At 47.6% G+C, this 22,154-nt stretch overlaps 6 protein-coding genes across 6 annotated transcripts; 4 read left to right on the forward strand and 2 right to left on the reverse strand.

Moving 5' to 3' along the window:
* FOMMEDRAFT_20372 (uncharacterized protein) lies at window positions 1–2,296 on the reverse strand. The gene is made up of 7 exons (XM_007266853.1): window positions 1,902–2,296; window positions 1,714–1,844; window positions 1,510–1,659; window positions 1,380–1,452; window positions 925–1,322; window positions 168–872; window positions 1–107 (listed from the first exon to the last, which is right to left on the reverse strand). The coding sequence occupies exons 1-6, from the start codon at window positions 2,077–2,079 to the stop codon at window positions 705–707; spliced, it is 1,098 nt and encodes a 365-aa protein (XP_007266915.1). The 5' UTR covers window positions 2,080–2,296; the 3' UTR covers window positions 1–107; window positions 168–704.
* A 225-nt stretch (window positions 2,297–2,521) lies between these two features.
* On the forward strand, window positions 2,522–5,191 carry FOMMEDRAFT_140908 (digestive organ expansion factor; the record flags this gene model as incomplete). The annotated part of the gene is made up of 12 exons (XM_007266854.1): window positions 2,522–2,804; window positions 2,861–3,039; window positions 3,093–3,147; window positions 3,200–3,335; window positions 3,387–3,827; window positions 3,876–3,960; window positions 4,017–4,102; window positions 4,164–4,311; window positions 4,365–4,436; window positions 4,499–4,629; window positions 4,686–4,784; window positions 4,838–5,191. 12 exons carry the CDS (start codon window positions 2,522–2,524, stop codon window positions 5,046–5,048), a joined length of 1,926 nt encoding a protein of 641 aa, XP_007266916.1. The 3' UTR covers window positions 5,049–5,191.
* A 298-nt stretch (window positions 5,192–5,489) lies between these two features.
* Window positions 5,490–6,900, forward strand: FOMMEDRAFT_168237 (uncharacterized protein). Its single transcript, XM_007266855.1, has 5 exons — window positions 5,490–6,078; window positions 6,139–6,228; window positions 6,283–6,441; window positions 6,502–6,528; window positions 6,587–6,900. Exons 1-5 carry the CDS (start codon window positions 5,737–5,739, stop codon window positions 6,767–6,769), a joined length of 801 nt encoding a protein of 266 aa, XP_007266917.1. The 5' UTR covers window positions 5,490–5,736; the 3' UTR covers window positions 6,770–6,900.
* A 253-nt stretch (window positions 6,901–7,153) lies between these two features.
* Window positions 7,154–8,874, reverse strand: FOMMEDRAFT_156593 (uncharacterized protein; the record flags this gene model as incomplete). The annotated part of the gene is made up of 8 exons (XM_007266856.1): window positions 7,154–7,170; window positions 7,231–7,309; window positions 7,361–7,447; window positions 7,492–7,549; window positions 7,614–7,890; window positions 8,328–8,479; window positions 8,598–8,754; window positions 8,805–8,874. The coding sequence occupies 8 exons, from the start codon at window positions 8,872–8,874 to the stop codon at window positions 7,154–7,156; spliced, it is 897 nt and encodes a 298-aa protein (XP_007266918.1).
* Window positions 8,875–10,339: 1,465 nt separating this feature from the next.
* FOMMEDRAFT_84498 (clc channel) lies at window positions 10,340–13,677 on the forward strand (the record flags this gene model as incomplete). The annotated part of the gene is made up of 16 exons (XM_007266857.1): window positions 10,340–10,837; window positions 10,895–11,047; window positions 11,104–11,146; window positions 11,204–11,293; window positions 11,357–11,440; window positions 11,506–11,636; window positions 11,752–11,862; window positions 11,913–11,963; window positions 12,018–12,119; window positions 12,174–12,590; window positions 12,661–12,803; window positions 12,851–12,920; window positions 12,975–13,164; window positions 13,239–13,387; window positions 13,448–13,550; window positions 13,616–13,677. 16 exons carry the CDS (start codon window positions 10,340–10,342, stop codon window positions 13,675–13,677), a joined length of 2,397 nt encoding a protein of 798 aa, XP_007266919.1.
* A 3,708-nt stretch (window positions 13,678–17,385) lies between these two features.
* On the forward strand, window positions 17,386–21,963 carry FOMMEDRAFT_168239 (uncharacterized protein). The gene is made up of 14 exons (XM_007266858.1): window positions 17,386–17,597; window positions 17,723–18,272; window positions 18,356–18,974; window positions 19,052–19,269; window positions 19,325–19,357; window positions 19,418–19,682; window positions 19,739–20,099; window positions 20,167–20,246; window positions 20,328–20,605; window positions 20,666–20,698; window positions 20,760–20,821; window positions 21,037–21,226; window positions 21,290–21,396; window positions 21,463–21,963. The coding sequence occupies exons 1-14, from the start codon at window positions 17,441–17,443 to the stop codon at window positions 21,576–21,578; spliced, it is 3,069 nt and encodes a 1,022-aa protein (XP_007266920.1). The 5' UTR covers window positions 17,386–17,440; the 3' UTR covers window positions 21,579–21,963.
* The last annotated feature ends 191 nt before the right edge of the window (window positions 21,964–22,154 follow it).

A 22,154-nucleotide genomic window follows, 5' to 3' on the forward strand; every position in this document is an offset into this window, starting at 1 on the left:
CGCAGCTGGTCTTAATTCCGATCAATTTCTTCGAGTTCCTCGGCGCTAATTCCGCCCGTCATATACGCACGCACTTGTATGTTATGATCGCGGATGAATTCGTGGATCTGTATTTTATTAGTCAACCCGTGAGAGCACTCCATGTCGCATATTCGGAAGTTTCTTACACGTCCGTAGGCCTCCGGACTCAACGTCCCCGCCCTAACTTTCTCTTTGAGTAGACCCAAACGTAGGGATAGGAAGATTGCGAGGTCTGCATCAGGGACCCGTAATCCGGTACGCTCTGCAAGCCAGTCAGATGGAGACATCTTGCTGATGGACGACGTTTCGAGAGGAGGGGATTCTGGCCCAGTGGGTAGAAGTAGAAGCAGATGAAGGGTGTTTTGTATTCTGTCTCGCTTTTGTGATTTGTGTGTAAGTGACCATGGAATGGAAATTCGGGACGTTTATATGCAGTTTTCGGTACGACCCCTCGGACCAAACGAGCCATTGTCAATGATACGCTGAAAGGGATACCCACAACAAACTTGACATCCAAGTTTGCTCTCTAGTCTTTGTCCTTTGAACGCAGCCACAACCACAACTTTTGAAGTTACAATGAATGTTGAAGAGCCACCTATTGATACAGAGAATAAAAATAGGTTAAATACAATGCTCACCATAACGATCATGATAAAGGACCGCAAGAATTATACATCGTCATCCTAGTCCACGTCCATACCACCGTCGTCATCTTCATTCGGTTCTGATTCTCCACGAGGAGGGACAAATCCTTCCTTGCGCATTCTTTGCTGCTCGTATAGCTCATCCCGCTGCAAAAGTTTGGAGTCGAGATCAGCCTGAAGCTTTCTAAGTGCATCTTCAAACCGTCGCTATAACAAGGCATTAGATGACAGCCTCCACCTGAGAGAAGTATTTATTTACCTTAATTATTGGGTTAGCAGAGCTGGCAATTTCGGCGTTCTTCTTGGCGACAGCAGCTTCAAGATCACGTATCTCCTCATTCAACAACCGTCGAGCTTGTACCGTCTCATCATCCTCGTCCTCGTCCTCATCTTCCTCATCGCTGACATCCTCTTCATCTTCATCTCCCTCATCCCCTTCATCCCCGTCATCGCCCTCGTCACCGAGTGCAAGGTCAAGTTCAGCAGCAAGTTCCTCGTCAATTTCACCTTCATCGTCTTCCATACCGGAATCCTCAGCCCCTGGACCTGGCGTAGGCATATCGATGGCATCTGAGCCTCGCATGGCAGATTCGCGAGATTCGTCTTGTTCCATGAACTCGGAGTCGGAAAGGTCTGGATTAACATTTTCCAGCACAACTGCCATGTATCATAAGTATAAGAAGAATTTTCTGACAAATTATGAAATATGCCCACCATATTCAATCTGATTCGCTTTGGCGTCTTCCTCCAACAGACGCTCAACCTCTTGTTCCACCGTTTCAATGGTCTAGAAAGAGAGTCATGAATCCGGTCGACCATAAACACCTTAGCTTGTTTAACTGACACGCCTATTGATCCGCTTTCGAAATCGTCGTTTCCGAACATGATGCAGCGGCGGTGTAATACCATGCGGCCAGATGAAGTCGTCCAAGTTGAAGCCTTTTTGATTAGCCACAGCATCTTCAGAGTCAATCTTATCATCCACGACGAGCATCTAGAGGTGGCGCAATAAGTGCAATGAAATATGACATAGTGATTTCTTCCGAACCTGACAAATGTCCGAGACTTTGAACATTTGTTTGTTGTCAAGTGTTTTTTGAGATTCTATAATACAGGGAAGGTCGACTAGCTTTGCGGTGTAAAGATTATTCCCGATGTGAAAGACCGCTCTGCGCGAATCTTTATAGAAACGTAGAGGTGAGTAAAGAGGTTAAGAAAGGAATTAACCCTACATACCTTTGAACTTGATCCATACATCGTTACTTGTCTCGCGTGCAGAAACCATTTTCCTAAGTTTTTCTAAATCCTCGCCTGGAGGAAATCGAAGAATAAATTGCTCCTCAAATGACAGGTCTTCGTCGTCAGAGTCGAGCTCTCGGTCATATGGACCGAGGAAAGACGACCCGGAGGCCATTGCGGCAGTCGCTTTCTCACTCAACTTCAACTTCAGTTTTGTTTTTCCTTTCGGCTTTGCATTCGCGGATCGCGTAGTGAGACCCGTCCCCACAGGAGGCGTACTCCGTCGACGTGAGGACCGCATGACGGACTCAGCGATGGTACGAGGTGGGCGGTCATAGAACGTTTGCGGATCAACAGCTTCTGAAGGCTGATTCGCCACTATTATCGACTCTTCTTCATCTACAACGTTAACATCGTCCTCGTCAAGCATGGCGCAGATAGACCGAACACCGGTGGTCGTTGTTTGAATTGAAAGAGTCGTCGTGTCTTTGGAATAGTGGACAAGTGAAGCAACCCACGTGATGAACGCCGATCCTTTCGTACGTAAGCAAAATTTGGTGGTCTTGGTTAGACGACAGTGCTCCTGCGCTGCAGCTGCTCATCCGAGAGCCTCAGCCATGGAGGACGCAAACGATCCCAGTACGATCACGACAAGGCTTTTGACTCTCCTCAATGTATCTGCAACCAAGTCGCTCAAAAGAAGGCGTCTGTACGATGAAGTCGTGACTCCAGTGAAACTCAACAAACGCAAATCTGTTCGCATTGCAGAAGACATCATAGTTAGCATTCCCTTACAACCTGAGAAGGGTCAAGAAACCGTGTCTGACACAAAAACGGACCAAAAAACCCCCCAAGAAGGAGATATTGTACAGTCGGAAGAAGATGGAAAGGATGACGAGCGTGAGCTACCTATTAATTCTTATGTTGGAAGTGAGGTTGACGATGCGATTTATCAGCCAGTTCGAGTTCGCTTCAACTGCACTTTGGCCCAGATAGTGTAGTTCTAACTGAAAGTGCGCGAACTTCTACTGAAAACAGGAGCTGGGTTGTATCCAAGGATAAGAAAGAACAACTCGGGATTGTCGCGGAATATCGACCAGAGACTCATCCCAAGGACATGTTGGGGACGTCATCGGTATGTACAAAGCGACTCACACAGGTACATGGAAGGCTCAATTATACCCAAAGCTCACAGAAAAGCTGATGTCACAGCACAAAAAGCAGCAAGAAAAGTTACCAAATGGTTAGCACTGGGTGCTTCGATAGATTGACTGGATGTTACTGACAAGAACAAGAACTCAAATTATTGCAGGATTGTCTTCTTGTTGAGATCTCCGCATACCAAGACTTCCATTTTCCGCGTTTGAATCACGAGAGACATCCTGCTGTTCGGAATGTCGTCACTCTTCACGCTCTAAATCATGTCATGAGGTGGGCCAAACTGTATCTTCTTTCCGCGCTTCCTAACACCTAATCTTTCAGAAAGCGACGTCGAATTCTGAAGAATAATGAACGCCTCGCCCGAGCGGCGAAAGAGTCATCTGAACCGGAGGTCTTAGAGATCCGCGATCAGGGCTTCACTCGACCTTCGGTTCTCATCATCGTGCCTTTTCGCTCTTGGGCACTCAGTTGGATTGAGTCTTTCACGAGTCATGCGCCCAAACCTGAATTTCAAGTCGAGAATCATGCCCGATTTTTGTCGGAGTACGCCTTACCTCCGAGTGCTGTGGATAAGCTCGAAGCAGCACCACCCGGAACATATCCGCCTGACCATGTCGATATGTTCAAGGGGAATATCGATGACAGTTTCCGATTAGGCGTGAAGTTTACGCGGAAGAGCGTCAAGTTGTTCTCGGACTTCTACCAGAGTGATGTGATCATCGCGAGTCCTTTGGGATTGCGGTTGTCTATTGAAAAAGAAAAGTGCGTATCTCTGACGCGCAAAGAATTTTGTGACTGACCTGCTGGCAGAAATGCCGACTTCCTTTCATCTATCGAGATTTTGGTCCTCGATCAGATGAATGCACTAAGCATGCAGAATTGGGAACATTTGCAGGTTTGGCTAACCTCCTAATTTCGACTGGTAGATGGTGACTGATAGTGAATGTTCAGTTTGTATTGTCAAATCTGAATACCCTTCCTAAAGAGACTCGGGACACCGATTTTTCGAGGATTAAACCTTGGTATCTTGACGGACAGTAAGTGGTACATCGATTGAATGTTTTGATAGATGCTTCAATGTCTGAATTGTGAATATAGCGCGTGTTATCTGCGACAAACAATCATGCTGTCTCCATTTGAGACTCCAGAGTTTAGACATGTATTCAACGATCTAAAGAATGTGGGTGGAAAAAAGAAGGTCGAAGGCCCTTATGCTCCCGTTCAGGTGCCAGAAGGTATATCGCAGGTGTGTGGCATTGCTCTCATTAGAAACTGCCTTTCTTACAAATTTTCCGGAAGTCATTCACTAGCTTTGAGTGCAGCAATCACAAGGAAGAGGCAGATAAGCGGTTTGAACATTTCGGCACGAAGGTTTGTAATGTTTTCCCATTGTGCTTTCAATTGGAAACTTAGCGACTGCATGCGCTGCGTAGCTGTTCCCTGCAGTCTTGAAGTCCGCTGTGCAAAGCACAAATACACTCATTTTCGTACCCTCTTCATATGATTTTATCCGGGTAGAGAATCATCTGCGAAAGTCTGGTGTATCCTTTGTGGTACTCTCAGAGTAAGCAATTCATGTTGATTAATTCAACGGGTTTCTCATGCTGTCAAATCTTCCAGATATTCATCAAATCAGGATATTTCGCGTGCACGTCAAGCATTCTTCTCTGGCAAGAAAGCTTTCTTGCTTATAAGCGAAAGATTTCATTTCTTCCGAAGGTAAATTGCATCTGTCTTCATGTCGCGTCTTTTGTAGTAATTCTTCGCTGTAGATACAAGCTGCGCGGAATACGCAACCTTATCTTCTACGGCTTACCCGATCACACACAGTTTTACACTGAGCTTCTCTCCTTTCCTTTCCTCGACGATGGTGTGGAGGCATCTGATGTTACCTGTCGGGCGCTCTTCTGTAAATATGATTGGATGCGGCTGGAAAGGATCGCGGGAACAGAAGGAGCTCTGAAGCTGCTACGGAACGCGTAGATCAGTCTTCCTTGAGCGCTAAGGGTATCCATCCTCGTTCGGGAGGGTTGTATGCGATCATCCCTCTGTAATGAGATTTACTACTTTGTCCTGTGTTTTATTTTCGTACATATATCATTCATGCTATTACTGGCATGCGTTAAACGTGATAATATATGAGTCGTGCGCCATGCCGGGTGTTGCCGAGGTAATACGGTACCGAATGTGGACGGCTGAGCTGCTCATTCCAAACCTCGATGACGACTGCCTCGTAGACTCGAAGCATACCTCATCTCTTCGCCTTTGTTTTCTTTACGGGGATTAACGATACTATATTGTCTTTCTGCGTAATCTTGCACCTGGATTTGCTCAAGTTTCCTTAACAATGACGGACGACCAACATGCACGTTCAACACACCAAAATGACCCGAGCTCAAGCTCGATAGCAGACGAATCATTTCCGAAACCTCCAACACCTCCACCGGATGTAGTCGCCATCCAAGAAGCGGCTGTTCCAAGCGCGTCAGCTGTGGCGGACCCGCCTCCGCCGTATCCGTCACGCGACCGACGTTCGCGAGTAGAGCGTGCACGACTACGAAGAGCGGCGCAGCTCTCAGCGGAATCAGGTGGCGGGACGCTGTCGGCGGCGACGGGCAATACGCAACATCTAAGAGTTTTTGTCGACCCATTATTGAACGCGCAATCCGAAATGTCTCCTTTATCTCCGGAAGATGGCACGGAGACGACACCGCTGCTCTCACCTCGACGTCGGCCACGTACTCTGTCTCATTCAACCGGGATGTCGACGCACTCGCTAGCTCAGACTGTTCTCTCACTCTTTGGAACGGACGATGCTGATGTCGAACGGAATGCTGCTGACCCCGAAGGTCAGGAGGAGGCAATTTCAGCTGCGCTTGGATCTCGAAAAAGCCTGAGGCAGTATTTCAGACCGCTATGGCGATTAACTTATTACAGGCCTCTGGTACACCTCTTAATCATTAATTTTCCATTTGCGCTTTTCTCGTTCATTTATCTGTTTGTTGGGACACTGGTGCGTATTTCTGGAATTTAGGCTGTTCAGCAGATGATTGACCAATTGACACTTCCATAGACTGGAACTACGTTACTCATTGCCTTGCCACTCGGTGCCGTGCTTTGTTGGCTGGACTTGGTTGGTGCTCGTGCGTTTGCCAAAGGAGAGGTAGTTATTTTGCTGCTTACTTTTATGAACATGCGTGATTAAAGGTCTTCGTAGATCGCACTACAAATGTATTTCCATGGTCCCTTGCATACTGAGGGCCCTACTCAACCGTATCTCATATTTGCACGGCCCAACTCCACTCCTCCTTCCTTGGAAGCCGGCCAGCAAGCACCTAACAACCAACCCTCTTTCTTGAGGAACACCTATCTCATGGTTCGTCTGTCGTACAACGTACACTCTTCTTGCCTTGTTCTCATGTTGCTTTTACCGTAGTTTACTGATCAGACGTCTTATCAAGCTGTACGTCTTTCTTACGTCTGTCGAATCTTTTGTTGGAGCCCCACTCACAATGTTGCAGTTATTCTATTTTTTAGTTATCAAACCCAGCATAACGCTCTTTCTTACACTTGCGCTGATTATTATCGTGCCCGTGTCGTTCATCCTTGTAGTTCCGGCACCGGCTGTCCTCAGGGCTGTCAAACGGATCGGTGTATGGCAGGCTAGCGTTGCGCTCGAGGGCCTTTTACATCCGAGACTCTGATCGAGGATACCATGGAATTGCCTCCGAAGTTATCTTTGTCTCATCCACATGGCGCATGGCGCAGCCGTGTCGCAGTCGAAGCTTGAAACTCCACTCCGGGACCGAAATGCAAGGCGCATGACAACTCCACCGTAAGGAAGACTTCGTTGATGGGAACGTCGTGTTAACGCGTTGAATGCCTCTTTGAGGTACTTGTGGATTCCTGGCTTCCTCGCCATCTCATCTATCTAAACGAGGGGGCTAAGAATGGCGGCTGCATATAGCACACATGCATCTTTGTGCCTTTGCTCTCAGCACAGCGATTGTGTAGCGTACTAGAGCACGTGATAGTCTTGATTTCATTTACAGCTTAAAAGTATAATGTGATAATTTGTATGACATCGGTCAATTGGCATTTGACACTGCAATGAAAATGTCAGAAAAAGGGACAAGCTAAGTAACAAGCACTCCACATGTCCCACCAAGGCCGTCAACGACCTTGTTTTGACCTCGGAGAGAGCCGTTATTAAGTCCGAGACATACAATACCGCTTCCCCTTTTCTAGGGGTGAGTTCGCGTGAGAGGAATGTCGGTTAGGCTGGGGAGACGCACAATATCTCGAGGCTGGAAATCTTGCGATGAGCCACCGAGATTCTTGCGCGGGGTTAGGCTTGCATGATCGCTAAGAGGGAGAGAGGGCTGTGAAAGAGATGAGAGTTTCTTTCCCCACATGCTTCGCGTACCTCCGCCGGCTCCAGCATAGCACGATACTCGTGTGGAGGAACATTCAAATCACTCCCACTAATATGATCCACTGGTTAGCAGGCGCAAAATAGAACGTGCATGCAATCACATTTTGGCCAACCTGTTGAATCGATCCCTTGGTGTCGGGATTGTGCTTGCACTATTCAGGATTGATCTTACCGCGCGATTTGCAAGCAGGGGATAAAATCGACAAACTTGGATATCTCGAGTGGCAAGAAGTCGGTCATGACGCTCGCATTCGTAGCTCATGGCGCTATGGAAGTACATCCAGATGTTCACGAGAAGAATGTTACTGCTGCGGAAGTCGAGAGATTTCGGCGGGAAGGGGTTTGGGCGGCCGACTTCGTTGAAGTTGTCCCACCGGAAAGGCCCGAGCTCTTGAAGAGATGTGAGCAGAACTATAGTGAAAAATATTCTGAGAATAAGAAGAAGTGGTTGGCTAGATACGAGCATTTTCGGAACAGTAGCATCACGGTGGCTGAGTTTAATAGACAATAGTATTCCTGCATGTGTAATGGGCAGAATAATGGGGTGCAAAATCTCGGACTGTATTTCCGAGGCCATCTCAGTTCTAGGCTTGTATGAAATCCGGCATGCCAAGATGCAGAACGACGCCACCAGCATGATATGTTACGTCTCTGGGCGGGACCAGCACGCTCAAAACCATATAATCTAGTGACCATGTCTTTACACACGAGAATTAAGAAGCAAGGGCCACGAAGGCTAAGCGAAACTGTATAAGACGGTGGAATTAAAAATTAAGATGTTCGCAAAGATGCTCACAAGTTACGGGAGGACCAGTTAGTTCTAGCACCGGAAGGTCGCTCAAGTGGCAATGGTACCTGCGCGCTGCATAATTGTATGTCGGCCATATGCGGCTTGCCTTTCATAGCGCAATGAACAGGTGGCGGCAGAGAAGAATCTGAGAGGAGGGTAATTCGTTGAGCCTCAACTGGGAGCGCATCTCTGCATGACCTGGCTTTCATACAAAGCTGGATGTTTGTTCAACTAAGAAGACAGAGGGGCTCAATAAGCGAAGCTTGATTCTGTTGGAAGCAAGATAAATACGACGAGTTTGTCTCACGATTTATAAAAGGCGGGCTGGTCGGCAACAGCGCCCCATGCGCCAGTGTCGCGGACGCATGCTAAGTGTTTTGATCCGAGGCCGAGGCCCACGTAACTGAGAGACGAAGAGAGGATAATGGAGCCAATAGAACGGAGGCAATCCATTAAATAAAAGACTATTTCAGTATCAATTTTGTAAAGCGCGTCTGTCCCTCCTGGTGGGTACTGAACAGCACCGTGGACATGCCGGAGAAGGATGTTCCAGCGCGGTTGGAGAGACTTCGTATACCCTCCATGGACGAAATAGAAAGATGAAACAGGAGCTTCAGCAATGCTGAGAATGTCGGAAGTGCACCGGCGTTACTCGTGAAGAAGGCGCCGGCAGCGTCTCGTTATTCGGGGATCTTACGGTCGCCTTGAGCGCTTGAGTCCCGACTTTACGTTGTCCTTGCTCAATAATGTACGGGGGGAAGATGTCGCTTGATGCGGAGTTTGAGCGGAATAGAAAAAAATCGTCTGATCTCAAAGAAAGTGGGGTATTAAGCAGGCAGAGAAAAATGTGCCACTTAAAGCAGTATAGGGTCACTCACTGTCTGTTTAATTCATGTTGGAATTATTCCTGGGTTGGAAAGCAACTATACGAGAAGCAGGGGAGTGGAAGCTAGAGAGACTGAGGTTTTTCGCCTTCACTTGTTCGTCATCGGGTGCCAGCCAGAATACTAATCAGCATAGGTATTTTCTGTTATCCTGGATCCATGTTAAGCAAGACAAGTATCAATTTGGTTATGATAAATAACATAAAATTTTGATGAAGGAATGGAGTCCTCTGAGATTGGCGTAGTAGGCCTGGCAGTATAACGAAGTGCATCTTGCTCTCTAGCATACTCAGGTTTGTACAGTTATTTGTCTAGAACAAGGCTATCCAGTTTTTCTGTACCCTACCACATCAACTAGCCATAATCCACGAGCCGTGACAAGGAAGAAGGTGTAGGATGAGTGATACAGTCCATGTTGGATATACAAGAGCAATCCAGTGAGGTGAAAGACATCGGAACAGAGACATCGGAACAGCTGAACAACACTCGTCAATAAATTACAGATTGCCTTTTTTGTCTGACTGAGCTCAAGAGTGTTTGCGTGTCGGTACCGCCACTCTCAGCAGCTGTGTGCTGGTACTCGGTGCACGCCCACTAACCGTTCCGTCTACCTCTTGGACGTGTCAGGACATATCTATTGGAGTTTCCTGTATTTTGTCATCTAAAGGAACATCGTGTGCTATCGCGGTTTGGCATTCGTTTGGGAGATACGGAATTAACTGAAGGCTGGTTACTGCGATGGAGTAAGTTGGATTTTTCCCTGTCTTGCACGGGTGTGTTTACACATGTTCACATTATCAGGCGCGAAAATGAAGAAGAGAATCGGGGCCGTTTGTCCATGAACAGGTCGGATTCTGACATTCGGGGTACTTTTCAACGTGGCATGATTTCCTCTGCTGCTTGGCGTCGCCAACGGCTCTTGAATATTGGAACGACCACTTCACCACCAGCAGACACGGATGCAGATGCTACTGTGGATGAATCGACTTCCTTATCATCATCTACACCGAATCTGCGGGTGTATGGAACGTTGCCTGCACGAAAACGTTATGGCAGAGGTAGGAAGTCGCTACCAGCTTTACCAGCTATCGCCACAGCCCCAATTCAACGATCACACCCTTCATCTCCAACATGGTCGCCTCTTCGTCGTTCTACAATATTCAATATGAAAAGGCACAAGACCATCTCAACATATGATCCAGCTCCAAGTTCATTCAAGTCCGATGCCGATGACTATTTCCAAGATGCACGGTTTCTTGACACGAAGCTGAATGGCATTCGTGTCTGGTATTCTAGCTTTACGTCTGTTGACTGGTTACATGATGCTATTAAGGAATCGTCTCGTTTATTCCGCCTTCGTTCTCGAAAGTCGCTGCGGGGAAGACTACGCAGCGGCATTGATACCTCTATTGACTGGATTGTGGTTACAATAATAGGATTCCTGACTGCCATCGGTGCATTTCTGATTGTGCGGAGCGAGCAATGGTTCTTCGATTTGAAAGAAGGGCATTGCTTAAACGGCTGGTGGAATGCAAAACGGTTTTGTTCGGAATGGCAAGAGTGGCAAGATGCATTCGCGTCTGGCAAAAACGGCGAAGTCCCAGATCAGTGGTTTGGAACTGCATCATGGGCAATTGAGTACATTGTGTACGCTACGATTGCGGTATGAAGAACTTTTTTTACGTTTTCTGTATTTTGTTATCTGATCTATTTGTGACAGCTCTGCCTCGCGACAATCTCCTCGTTATTGACGATTCGATTTACAGCATCGCCGTCATTCATGTCCGACAAGGATTCTGGAGTGCTTGGCCCTGACTTTGAATCATCTGACAAGACTGCCTGGTCAGCGCCCAAGAGAAAAGTTCTGTATTTTGTAAGTTTATTACATTAGTATCTTCTTTGCTACGACATCAAAACATCTCGACCTAGGCCGCCGGTAGTGGCATACCAGAAATCAAAACAATTTTATCAGGTGAGTACTTTGGTTTATTAGCCTAGCGACGTCTCTCATAGTTGCTGCTACGTGAAGGCTTCGTTATTCACGGGTATCTCGGAGCACGTACATTGTTCACCAAAGGAGTAGGGTTAGCGCTGTCCGTTGCATCGGGCTTAAGTCTAGGTGAGCTCTGAACGCTTAAATCAATCTGAGAACTCGTAGTCATGCTCCTTTCGCTTTAAATAGGCAAGGAAGGGCCCCTAGTTCACATTGCATGTTGCATTGGCAACATCGTGAGCCGTTATTTCCCAAAGTACGAGACGAATGAAGGTTAGAACTTCTATTCTGACACGTGGTTGAGAAGGCTTGGCGACGCATCACTGATCTGGCTTCAGGAAAGCGTCGTGAGATACTCAGCTCTGCGGCTGCCGCGGGCGTCGCGGTCGCATTCGGTGCGCCGATTGGTGGCGTGCTCTTTAGCCTTGAAGAAGTTTCTTACTATTTTCCTCCGAGGGTGCGCTTTAGAGTTCTTAAGTCTTGCTTGTACGTTCTACTCATACGATCGCATTCATGTTGCATTTTCAGGTCATGTGGCAAAGGTAGAAGAATCCCGGTGCATACTCGTGTGAAATACGACTGAGGTTTTGCCGATTCCTAGCTTCTTTTGTGCTATGATTGCTGCTATTACGTTGAGGTTCTTGGATCCGTTTGGAACTGGAAAGCTGGTTCTTTTCCAAGTGACATATGACAAGGTAAACTTACCTTTTCGACTTTGAATTTCTTAACTGACTTATTTCGGTAGGATTGGCATGCATTCGAACTAGTATTTTTCTTGATACTTGGTATCTTTGGTGTATGTTCCTATTTGCCGCGCCGACCATCGCGCGAACTGATTTTCTTGATTTAGGGAGTATATGGAGCTTATTTCTCCAAACTGAACATCAGATGGAGTCGCCGTGTCCGTAATGGAACGTGGTTGAAATCCCATCCTATTGCCGAGGTTCTCCTGGTAAGATATGTTACTTCTTCATGAATACGATTCAGTCAATGTGAATGGTTGTAGGTCACCTTAGTAACCACCCTACTATGCTTCCTCAATCCATACACGCGGATGGGAGGAACTGAGCTCGTGTACAACTTGTTCTCGGAATGCGGCCCTGACAATGACTGGCATGAGGGCCTGTGCCCGCGCGATCCAATTGCTCTGGCGGGTCCTCTCGCTCAGTCTATCGGTATCGCTTTGCTTGTGAAAGGTGCTTTGACTATCGTTACCTTCGGGATCAAGCTTCCAGCGGGAATATTCATTCCAACGTTGGGCGTGGGTGCATGCTTCGGCCGAATCCTGGGTATTGGTATTCAGTATCTTCAATACAAGCACCCAAACTTGCGCATGTTCGCAGCATGTGGTGGGGACATGGACTGTGTAGTCCCCGGCCTGTATGCAATGGTTGGAGCTGCGGCTACTTTGTCGGGCGTCACGGTGAGTTACTGTTCTCATACTGTCAATTGGTCTGGTTGTCAACTTCCTTACTTGTATTTGCATGTCGTAGAGGACAACTGTCTCGTTAGCTGTCATTATGTTTGAACTGACAGATACTTTGACATACGCAGTCCCTGTCATGTTAGCTGTACTTACAGCCAAATCTGTAGCAGATGCCCTTGAGCCCAAAGGAATTTATGACCTTGTTATTGAGTGAGTTGACGTTGCCTAAATCTTGCTTCATTTCTAACTTTCCGTAGGTTGTCTCAGCTTCCATACTTGGATGCGAAGCATGAATATTTATGGGGAAATCGACTTGCTTCAGACATGGTGAGCTATTCGAATTTTCTAAAAGCAGTCCATTACTCATGCAAAAGGTTGCAGACTGATAGAAACGTTGGTGTGATACGTCTCGATGGACATAACACAGTGAAGAATCTACGTGATAAGCTCCGGGAAGCACTCGCTGCTGGATACGCAGATAGTGGCTTCCCGATTTTGCGACCGGATTTACAAGGGCTAGGGTTGAGGACAGCCGGGTACATCGGGTTCAACGAATTGGAACACGCACTTGGTACGTACTGAATTGTTGCGGCGGGGATTTGTTCCTGCAAATCACGACACGTGCTAATAGCCATTTTCCTATAGCAATTGTTGCTGACGATGCGGATGCTATCTGCTACTTCAACACTGCTTCCGAGATCGCCACAAGAGGACTTACATCTGCCGACTCGTCGTTTACCGAATCAGCAGCCCCTAGCAATGACCCACTCGATTTTACGGTTTACACTGATCAGGTCAATAGTACAAAAAATTATTTATATGGTATTAACCAACACAAAACTTCTCGGAATTAGGCACCTCTTATGATCCAGACGAATACACCTCCAGAGCTTGTACAGCAATTGTTTGCGAAGCTCGGTGCAAAATTTGTCATCGTGACAGACCCAAATGGATACTGTGAGATATTCACCTTTCTTCCTTCCATGTTGCTCTGTTAACTGGTTCTAAACTCTCGTGACTAGACGAAGGCGTTATCGAGAAGAACGCATGGATCGCCTATGTGAATGATTTAGCCGGACACTGATCTTCTCACCAACATTGGTCATTATGTATGGCCTATAATATGTATTGGACATTTAGCAATTACCACTAGCACATTCAACTTGGATATGCATCGTCGTTCTTATCATTTTACCATTTACCATTTTCAACATACCTAGTTTTATCCTCAAATCATCTGCACTCAATTCACATGCACACTTTTCTGTATTTAGTATATTGTTGGTAGCTATCAATATAATCCCTTTCGTATTCATTCATTTTCCATGAGCATGATTGCTTGGCTTGTACAAAGCATAATGTTGCTAATTATGTGAGGTGGGAGGACGCCGCTGGCGTTCAAATGGAAGTATTGGCTAGGAATGTTCCTGAAGAGATTTTGTCAAGCCAATAGCATTTGTCTCAGAAGGATTTCCAATGGAGTATATATTCTACCGCTATGGATGTGACAGTCATGTTTGCGATGTTTCACCGATCAGTGGGGTGGAATGACAGACATGGAGTATTAATAACACGAGATGGACATTCTCTGAAGCTTCGAACTCCGAAAGGTGCACTGTTCCGGGTTTCTGGGGAACGAGGAACAATGACGATGCGATGGCAAAACGTAAAGCTTCTTGCTGTTTGTAATTCTCCTGTGAAACAGGCGGCAAAGTGAAGAGAAGAAGCAATTGGTATTTCCACTTGCATACCATGTTGCAGATCGCATAGATACTCGAGGGAGTTGCGCAGCATCATACTCAATGCAGCGCATGCGGAAGTTGCTATCGCAAATTCCGTTTCGCATAACCTATAAATCTATGAATATCGTCATATTATATCCATATCGTATCATATCATCGGCTCTTGAACTTCTCACAAGTGTAGGTTTGACCACCTGATGTGTGTATGAAAAGATAGTCGCTGACAGATTAGTCTAGCTGTAACTGGAGTTTCGAATCGGGCTCGGAAGTGAGATAGGCGAGGTTTGATGATGGGAAGAAAGTTGCAAGGATGGTTAATGTAATAATTATGGGGCACGACGAGACGATGTGATGATATTCGACGATTCTATGGGTAAGATGCGCAAGATGTGCGATGTGCTGATTTGTTGTTTGCATCATGTGTTACGAGGTGGCGCTCAAGTTAGCGGTGGGAGCGTTATATTTGTCGGTTACCGTGCTTCATTCAAGCCTTGAGAGCACCATCCAAATCTGCAAGTCGAGGTATTTGGTAATGGAAGTCAAAGTACGGCGCAACACTGAGCGCGCCTCCGGCTTGGCGGCGCCGCATAGAAATAGTGAACAAGCGAAAGAAGCAAGTCAATCCTTCAAAGGGTATCATCAGGTATCACTCCATGTCCATCTCCATCCAGGCACACGAAAAGATTGTTTGGATTGGAAGAACCACGGGTTCAGCAAACTTGCGACACTGGTCTTCGCTTCTAGCTCAGGACAATTAGCCAGGGTGACCACTGCTACGTTATAACAGTCGTCACTAAGTCATCAGTGGTCACCCGTGCTTACCTTTCTCGCCATCCCGACAACCGCGTAACAACAAAGAAGTTAGGGGGAGTAAGAGACAGAAAAAAAAATTACGATTTTTGGCGCTGATTTGTGTTTCGTATTTTTCTTTGCCGTTCGATTTCTTCTTTTGTTCCTAAATCTCTTCTGATGACGGGTATGACGAATCGAGACGACGATCTCTGATTTCACTTTCTGCTGTCTCGACTCTCGTGCGTGCGGTACCGTCTTTCCCGCGATGCGCGAGCGAACGTCGGTCTCCAAACTCAGGGCTGCCCGATGACCTGAGATAGAAATGAGGAGAGCAGGAGGATTACGTATGTGGAAGAGGTAAGAATGAATGCATTGAAAAGCAAGGTTTGGATGTTTTTCCCATTGTCATCTGGCAGGTGCATATGCAACCAATGCGTGCTGAGAGTCGAAGGACTCAGAGACGCTCGTCGTACGCCTCGGTATCTTGTCGAGCGAGCTTTACCGACGGTGAGATTTGCGAGACGCGATAAGTAATGCAGCAGGACGAGAATTCGAAGCATGAAACACGCTGACCCCAACTCGCGTGCGCCCTGCACGACGACACTGTAGTCCGTTCGGTCGGAACGGCTCTTTTGCAGCAACAGGCATAGGGTCGGCCCGGAGATAAATCACGAAACAGCGGGCAATGCGGAATTTAATATTAATATGCAGAACATGGGCGGCATGCAGCTCCCGCGAGCAGTTTCTTACAGTACTGGGTATAAGGTCTATACAAGCACGCATAGCTGTTCAGACATAGACCCGACTATCCCTCATCTTCGTCAGCTCCTCCTTTCCTACCCCGTCTGAACGGAACGAGAAGAAAGGGTGCAGGCGAAGGCGAAGAGATTGCTTCTCGCTTTCGGAAATAAGATCTTGGATGATAGAGTTCCGGGTGGCGGCCGCGCTTTGCAGTGTTGCCTAGCGGAAAATTCATATATGTACGGCATGCACCTGAGGCTAACCTGAGGCGTGCATGACGAGCCCTGAGGGACAATCGCATGGTGTTCCAAAGCGCACGATCATCCGCGATTTTCGAGGTGGATGCGCTAAAAATGAGAGGTTGTATAAGCAATCTGACTCTGCACTAGTGGGATTACCAGTGCGATAGCCACGCGACGACGACTGCTGATGTCCTTCGATACAGTTTCGCCGTGTCGCCCGTTCCCGTCCGTCCACAGCGGAGATGGAGTGGACACCCCTTAACTGACTTGCGTCGTACCCTTGCAGTTTCTAAAGTAAGAAAATTCGGAGATGCTCATTCTGTTGCTCCAATTTTCTATTTCTATATTCTAATTCTACAATTCTCTATTTCTGGCTTGTTTCTGTTTGCACGTATATGCCTGAGCCTGAGATTATGTTTCCGATCTGATGATGATGCGGTGGAACGGAGCGCATTCTTGCGGTCCGGAAAATCTGGCCCAGAGCGGTATGTGAAGGGAATATGTGCCGTGAACCGTACTGGGGTGGTCTGAATGGACAGTCACAGAAGCCATGCAGACTATTACTGGCCGTGCTAGCGAGCACGTCTGGAGGCATCTGGAGAGTATTGCCTGCACGTATTCTTACTGAGGCCGGTGAGAGCAATTGGCCCGAAGGAGAGAGGTGCACTCGATTATTGGCTTTACGTCACTTGTCTCCGGACTTTGCCCTCACGAATTCACGTCTGCGAGAAAAAAGTGATTGTCGGCAAGACTACCCTCTCGACTCCCTTTAGTCCCGCTAAGGACAATAATACAACACAACACAGTCGCCGTTGCACTGTTGTGGGCAAGCGCAGGCTCAGGGTTCTCTGGACACCGCCGTCTCTCTCGGCCTAGATTGGCATTGAGCCGTAGCGTAGGAAAATCATCCGCATAATGAAAAAGGCGTGAATATATAATGGACTGGCTGCCCTGTGATTGTTCGATCGTCGCACCAAAGTACCGGGGCTACGGAGTGGTCCGCGCTGAGGAATGTACGTATGCAACGAAACCTAATTTTCTTGCCAGGGCAATAAGCAGGGACTTCTAAACGAAGCGTCTGACTGGCGACAGGTAAAAGAGTCACACTCAGAAACGTTCGCCATCTTGCGCCAGCCCCGAAGCAGCGAGCCATTCTCGTGCGGCTGCAACGCCCTTCTTAAACTCTGTGCGCTCTCGCGTGGCTCCCGCTCAAGCAAGATCCTGATCCTGTAAATACCTCCCTCCTGTCCGTACCTCTCCTTCTGCCGCGTCCGTACCCTCTCCCGACCACCTATCCTTCTTCCTCGCCTTCTCCTACCTTTCGCTCCCCATGGTCGTCGGCACAGCTACAGACGCGAACGGCTTCTACGTCCCCTTCCAATATCCTTACGTCGACGATGCACCTCAGTCCAGTGAGGACGGCTCCGGCCTCCACTCCCCAACCTTCATCGATTCAGACGCGTCCATGGATGCCCGTAGACACGGCTGTACGTACATGTTCTCTTATCGCTAAAGTTCCCGAGATGATTGGCAGTGGCTCACTCTCTTTCGCTCTGTTTCTCTGGCCGCATTGACGATGTTCACACTTTATCCAAAAACTCTATTACTAAAGTCCGCGCGTCGCCCTCAGACATTGATATACGCTCCGTAGAGGGACTGATAGCAGATCGTTTTCCCGTAACCCATACCAATGCGGGCAACGGACTCCCTGCATACGTCTCGCTCCCATACTCACATGCTCAGAACGAACTTCAATATCCTAATTATCTGCATTCGGGCCACTCGCACGTTTTTGAGAATGAGAGGCGCTATATACCCCGAGAGGACGAGGGACTCTTGCAGTCCAACCCAGCAGTGTTTCCCCCCGGTAGACATCCAGGCAATAAGTCACTGGAAATGCCGCGTCCTTTGACTATCCCCTCTCTCCTCCCGTCAAATCCTATGCCCATGAACAACCGGATGATTGGTCGAGTTGATGCTGACTCGACTCATGTAGCGGAATTCCGTCCTGGAATGCATCAGCAAGAAATTACCTCGCCCCTTTCATCAACTACAACTGAGGCTCCGTTAAGCGCAAGATCTCCTGTGGTAGAGACAAGTGGGAGTACTCACCCGCCTTCCAGGCGGGAGCCATCTCTTGTGGTTATTGCATGCCGCCAATGGTTTGTGTGCTTTTTCCCATGTATTTTTGACTAGTCTGCTCCTTAATAGTGTATCCACTGACTATATGCGCTCCCAATTCTAGCCGTGCTCGAAAGATCCGTTGCGATTCTACTCGCCCTTCCTGCAATAATTGCATACGACGTCAGAACGAATGTCAATATGATGCTGTTCCAAAGAGGCGTGGACCCGATAAGCGACCTGGGACTCGTCAGCGCTCGTGTAAGAAGCGACCTGCAGATGGTTCAATGCCTATGAAGAAGAAACAGAAGAAGGGCGGACTCGCTGAGTCCCCGACAGTCACCTCGCCTTCGTCAAGTGCCGTAAAATCGGAGGACAACGACAGAACTACTGATGGCAGAGTCAACGGAGCTGTTCTACCAGTAGGTACTGTTGGACACCATCACGTAAATTCGGGGCTTGCGCACGGCACTCGAGCTGACTATGATAGTACAGCTGGGGGGATGGGAGGCGCGGTCGGGATGCATGCAAAAGCGAATTTAAACCTGCGCCTGGACATGAACTTCATGGATCGCCCGCAGTCGGCGTATGGTTCCGGTCAGCTCAGTTCGAACTCCCACTCGCGGACCCACTCAACCCAGTCGTCTCAGTCTCATCACCTGTCATCAGGGAGCGTCTCGCCAACCACGAGCATGTCTCTCCATACTATTAGCGCATTATCCCCCGAACTGCGTTTCCCCAAGGTGAGCCCATCTTTTGCTCTTGTGCCACACCCTTGATTCTGTAAATTTGTTCTGATGCCTGAAGTATGCATGACTAGTCCTCATTCCGGGACGACCCCTTTTCGAAGTATGAGCAGTCAAGTGCGGAAAGCTTATCTGATTCCGAGCTTACTGGTCGTTCATTTGCACGTCAACTTAATCTCAACGCCCTTTCCCCTCATACGCACGTGTATCTTCCTTCCCCTAACGATCTTAATAATAGTAAACTTTGGTGGGATACTCTCCTGCATGAATATTCACCCTCATTGGAGCATTCGTGAGTTCTTGAGCTCAGATCGCTGTAAAGTTTACTTCGTCTGATTGTCAAACAGCGAAGCAGCTATATTCCATGATTTAACTTCACTGTAGGGGTTGACAATTTAGATACCCATAAAGAATGTGCTGACATCGTCCGTTGGATTCAGCTTTAATAGTTCCATTCATTGGCTTTCATTCTTGAACGAGAAGTATTTTTTCCGAAGGCTCTCTGATCCGTCAGAAAGAGAGAAGATGCAACCGTCACTTGTATATGCAGCTCTCGCCCTTGCAACACTTTTGCGGTCTAGTGAAATTGAGTTGGGGGAAACAGGTCGTGAACGAGCGCTTCGACTGCGCGATGTCGCTCAGGCCCATCTAGAATCTTCCTGGAACGCTTCATCAGTCGATCCGTCTTTGGCCCAGGCTGCTTTGGTATGTACGATCGTACCTCAGTGACGTTGATAAAATTTTGATTTTTCGGTTCGCAGTTGATCGCGGTTTTTGAATCGTCCGCTCATCCGCTGTATAGTGCCGAAAGAGCTTGTGCTTCGCTCATTCTCCTCGACCAGATCATTCGCACATTGGCACTTACGGCAATCGATCTTGCGGACCCGAATGCCTGTGTCTTCTCACCCGATTCCGTGCCGAGTGTTCCCCGTCCTACTGCCCATGATATCACGCTTGAGGACCAATGCTATTGTGCGCCACCCATCCATTCTCCCCAACTTGATTTGGGTCGCGGAGGTCGATTATCTCCGAACTGGTCCACGAGTATTATATGGGACCCCGCCTGGACAGTTGAGGAGATAGAGAGGGAGCAAACACGCAGGCTCTGTTGGGCAGCCCTTTGTGCGTGAAGTTATTACTAATTGGACTGGAAGAATTGTGTTCTTACACGGAAATGGGGTCTGATTAGCTCTAAGTGCTGATCACGCCGTCCATTGCAGTGCTCTTCACAAAGAACCACTGGATCTGTTCATCAGCCGGCCCGAGAATGTGCGTTTGTCTCAGGCTTATCGTTTTATGAACGCTCATATTCATATTGATTTTGACACTGATGCTTAATAATGCCTGCAGTATGCACTCCTCTTTCCCGGTGAAAAGCGTGCCTCCGCCGATGAAGGCCACCAGGGCCCTTATGTGTCACCAAAACAATCGATCTGGGCGCTTTATTGCAGGAGTATGCTGCTTTGGAACAGTTGCTTGCATTTGCGTAAACTCGCGAGTGATTCGGAAAAAGCGGAGTTCTCCGTTAACGCTTGGCTTGAAGCCTCCGACATTGAGGATGCGTTGGACGCACACCACTGCTCAACAGAATCGCACTTGATGTATATGACCCGCGAACATGTATTCAAGTGAGTTGAAGCATTCATTTCTTCCCGCCGGATATTTTAATAACGCAACGTAATTTTTAGCACACGCATTGCGGTGTCGTACGAATTCCGACGGTGTGTCTAGTCGCTTAACGCTCTGTGAATGGTGAACTCAATTATGATAAACGGCACGCAGGCTTCAGAACGTTGATAGTGGGACATTGCCGAAGTTCAATCGTCGCCAGGCCGAGGAATGGAGTAAGTATTCAATTATGTTTACGCGTTTCGCCGTCTCTCTTCTTCCCACATCATCTGTTCCGAGCTTTCCTGCAGTGCACGAAAGGCGTGTGCTTCTAGACTTGTGATTTCCATAAGCCGGTCGTCGTGCCCGCGGAAAGCACGGAAGGCCGCGATTTTTGGATTTGATTTCGACCTTTTTCTAATCTTTGAACTTTATTTTTCCTTTCGAACAGTCTACTACCAAACTCAGACTGCGAATCGATTCAAGTCCATTCTTCACGATGGGCGAGACCCTTTGGCACAAGTGCTTGCACGTCGGCCATTTTACGTGGTCAGCGGACTTCTTGCTTCCGTTGTTTCTGAACTTGTCCTGATATTGACGGATTTTCCTGTGCAGTGGTGGTTCATGAGCCAGTTGGCAATGTGAGTAGACCTCTTGAATGTTCTGAGCTCTACGACTGAGTACACATTCACACGACAATGTAGAAGCATGTCTCTTTGGGTTTACGATAATACTTTGATTGAGGCTCTGGAGCTATCGAAGGCCTTTCTTGTCCCACTGAACATGCTCAGCGCTCTCTGGCCTTGCCGTGGTAGGTTTCTTCTTTGATATAGACCATGCTCATTTTCGAAAGTGTGCACTCATGCTCCTTGATCAGTTCAACGCGAGCAGTATATTGGGTTATGGAGTGAACTTGACGACCACTGCAGGAAGGCAGATGTCCCTCTACCACCTCGTCCCACATATGCTCTTCCTCGTTCATTTAATCATTGAATGCCTTTATCTACTTCTTCGATTCTGGATTGAACAATACCCAACCCATAATCGCTGTGCATTGCAATTCTCACGATCTCTCGTCTGGAACTTTGAAAGCACTTTAAACCTGTCTCCACTCCTTTGTTTCGATGGAATTTGTCTTTTATGCATGTTTGTGTAGCAATAGGTCCGCTGTCTGTTTCGTAATTCCCCTGCGTGGTTTTGTATTAATTCATCACCCTCCTTGTTTTGTTTACTTGCTTTTGAGTTTTGACATCTTCTGACTTGTCCTATCTCGTCGTGGATCTATTCCCCCTGTCTCTGCCGGATTATACCAAACTGATTCTTAGCTAACTGTGTACTGTATTCCATATAACTTACATATTTACGAAATCCAATTCGCCGCTGACTTTTTATATGCGATGTTCGAGACTTGGCGTAGATCTCTCCCTCGGACATTATAACCCTGACGGAGGATTTATGTATGTCAGTTCAATCCAGACTAATCCTCACGTTTGGCGGCAGTGTACGTTATCGTAATAAAGAAACAAACTATACTGTTGATTGTAAGTCTGTCTTCCGCCGCCGGCACTC

The sequence above is a fragment of the Fomitiporia mediterranea genome (genome assembly GCF_000271605.1).
Source record: "Fomitiporia mediterranea MF3/22 unplaced genomic scaffold FOMMEscaffold_6, whole genome shotgun sequence".
In the NCBI taxonomy this organism is placed as follows: domain Eukaryota; kingdom Fungi; phylum Basidiomycota; class Agaricomycetes; order Hymenochaetales; family Hymenochaetaceae; genus Fomitiporia; species Fomitiporia mediterranea.

Excerpts from the sequence above, each read along its gene's own strand:
- FOMMEDRAFT_20372 (XM_007266853.1), bottom strand. The coding sequence starts at position 2,079 with ATGGCCTCCGGGTCGTCTTTCCTCGGTCCATATGACCGAGAGCTCGAC. Across the intron at positions 1,845-1,901 it reads TGTATGGATCAAGTTCAAAG|ATTCGCGCAGAGCGGTCTTT; the intron begins GTATGTAGGGTT and ends GTTTCTATAAAG. Across the intron at positions 1,660-1,713 it reads AAGTCTCGGACATTTGTCAG|ATGCTCGTCGTGGATGATAA; the intron begins GTTCGGAAGAAA and ends CGCCACCTCTAG.
- FOMMEDRAFT_168237 (XM_007266855.1), top strand. The coding sequence starts at position 5,737 with ATGTCTCCTTTATCTCCGGAAGATGGCACGGAGACGACACCGCTGCTC. Across the intron at positions 6,079-6,138 it reads ATCTGTTTGTTGGGACACTG|ACTGGAACTACGTTACTCAT; the intron begins GTGCGTATTTCT and ends ACACTTCCATAG. Across the intron at positions 6,442-6,501 it reads TGAGGAACACCTATCTCATG|TTTACTGATCAGACGTCTTA; the intron begins GTTCGTCTGTCG and ends CTTTTACCGTAG.
- FOMMEDRAFT_168239 (XM_007266858.1), top strand. The coding sequence starts at position 17,441 with ATGGTCGTCGGCACAGCTACAGACGCGAACGGCTTCTACGTCCCCTTC. Across the intron at positions 18,273-18,355 it reads GTTATTGCATGCCGCCAATG|CCGTGCTCGAAAGATCCGTT; the intron begins GTTTGTGTGCTT and ends TCCCAATTCTAG. Across the intron at positions 18,975-19,051 it reads CCGAACTGCGTTTCCCCAAG|TCCTCATTCCGGGACGACCC; the intron begins GTGAGCCCATCT and ends ATGCATGACTAG.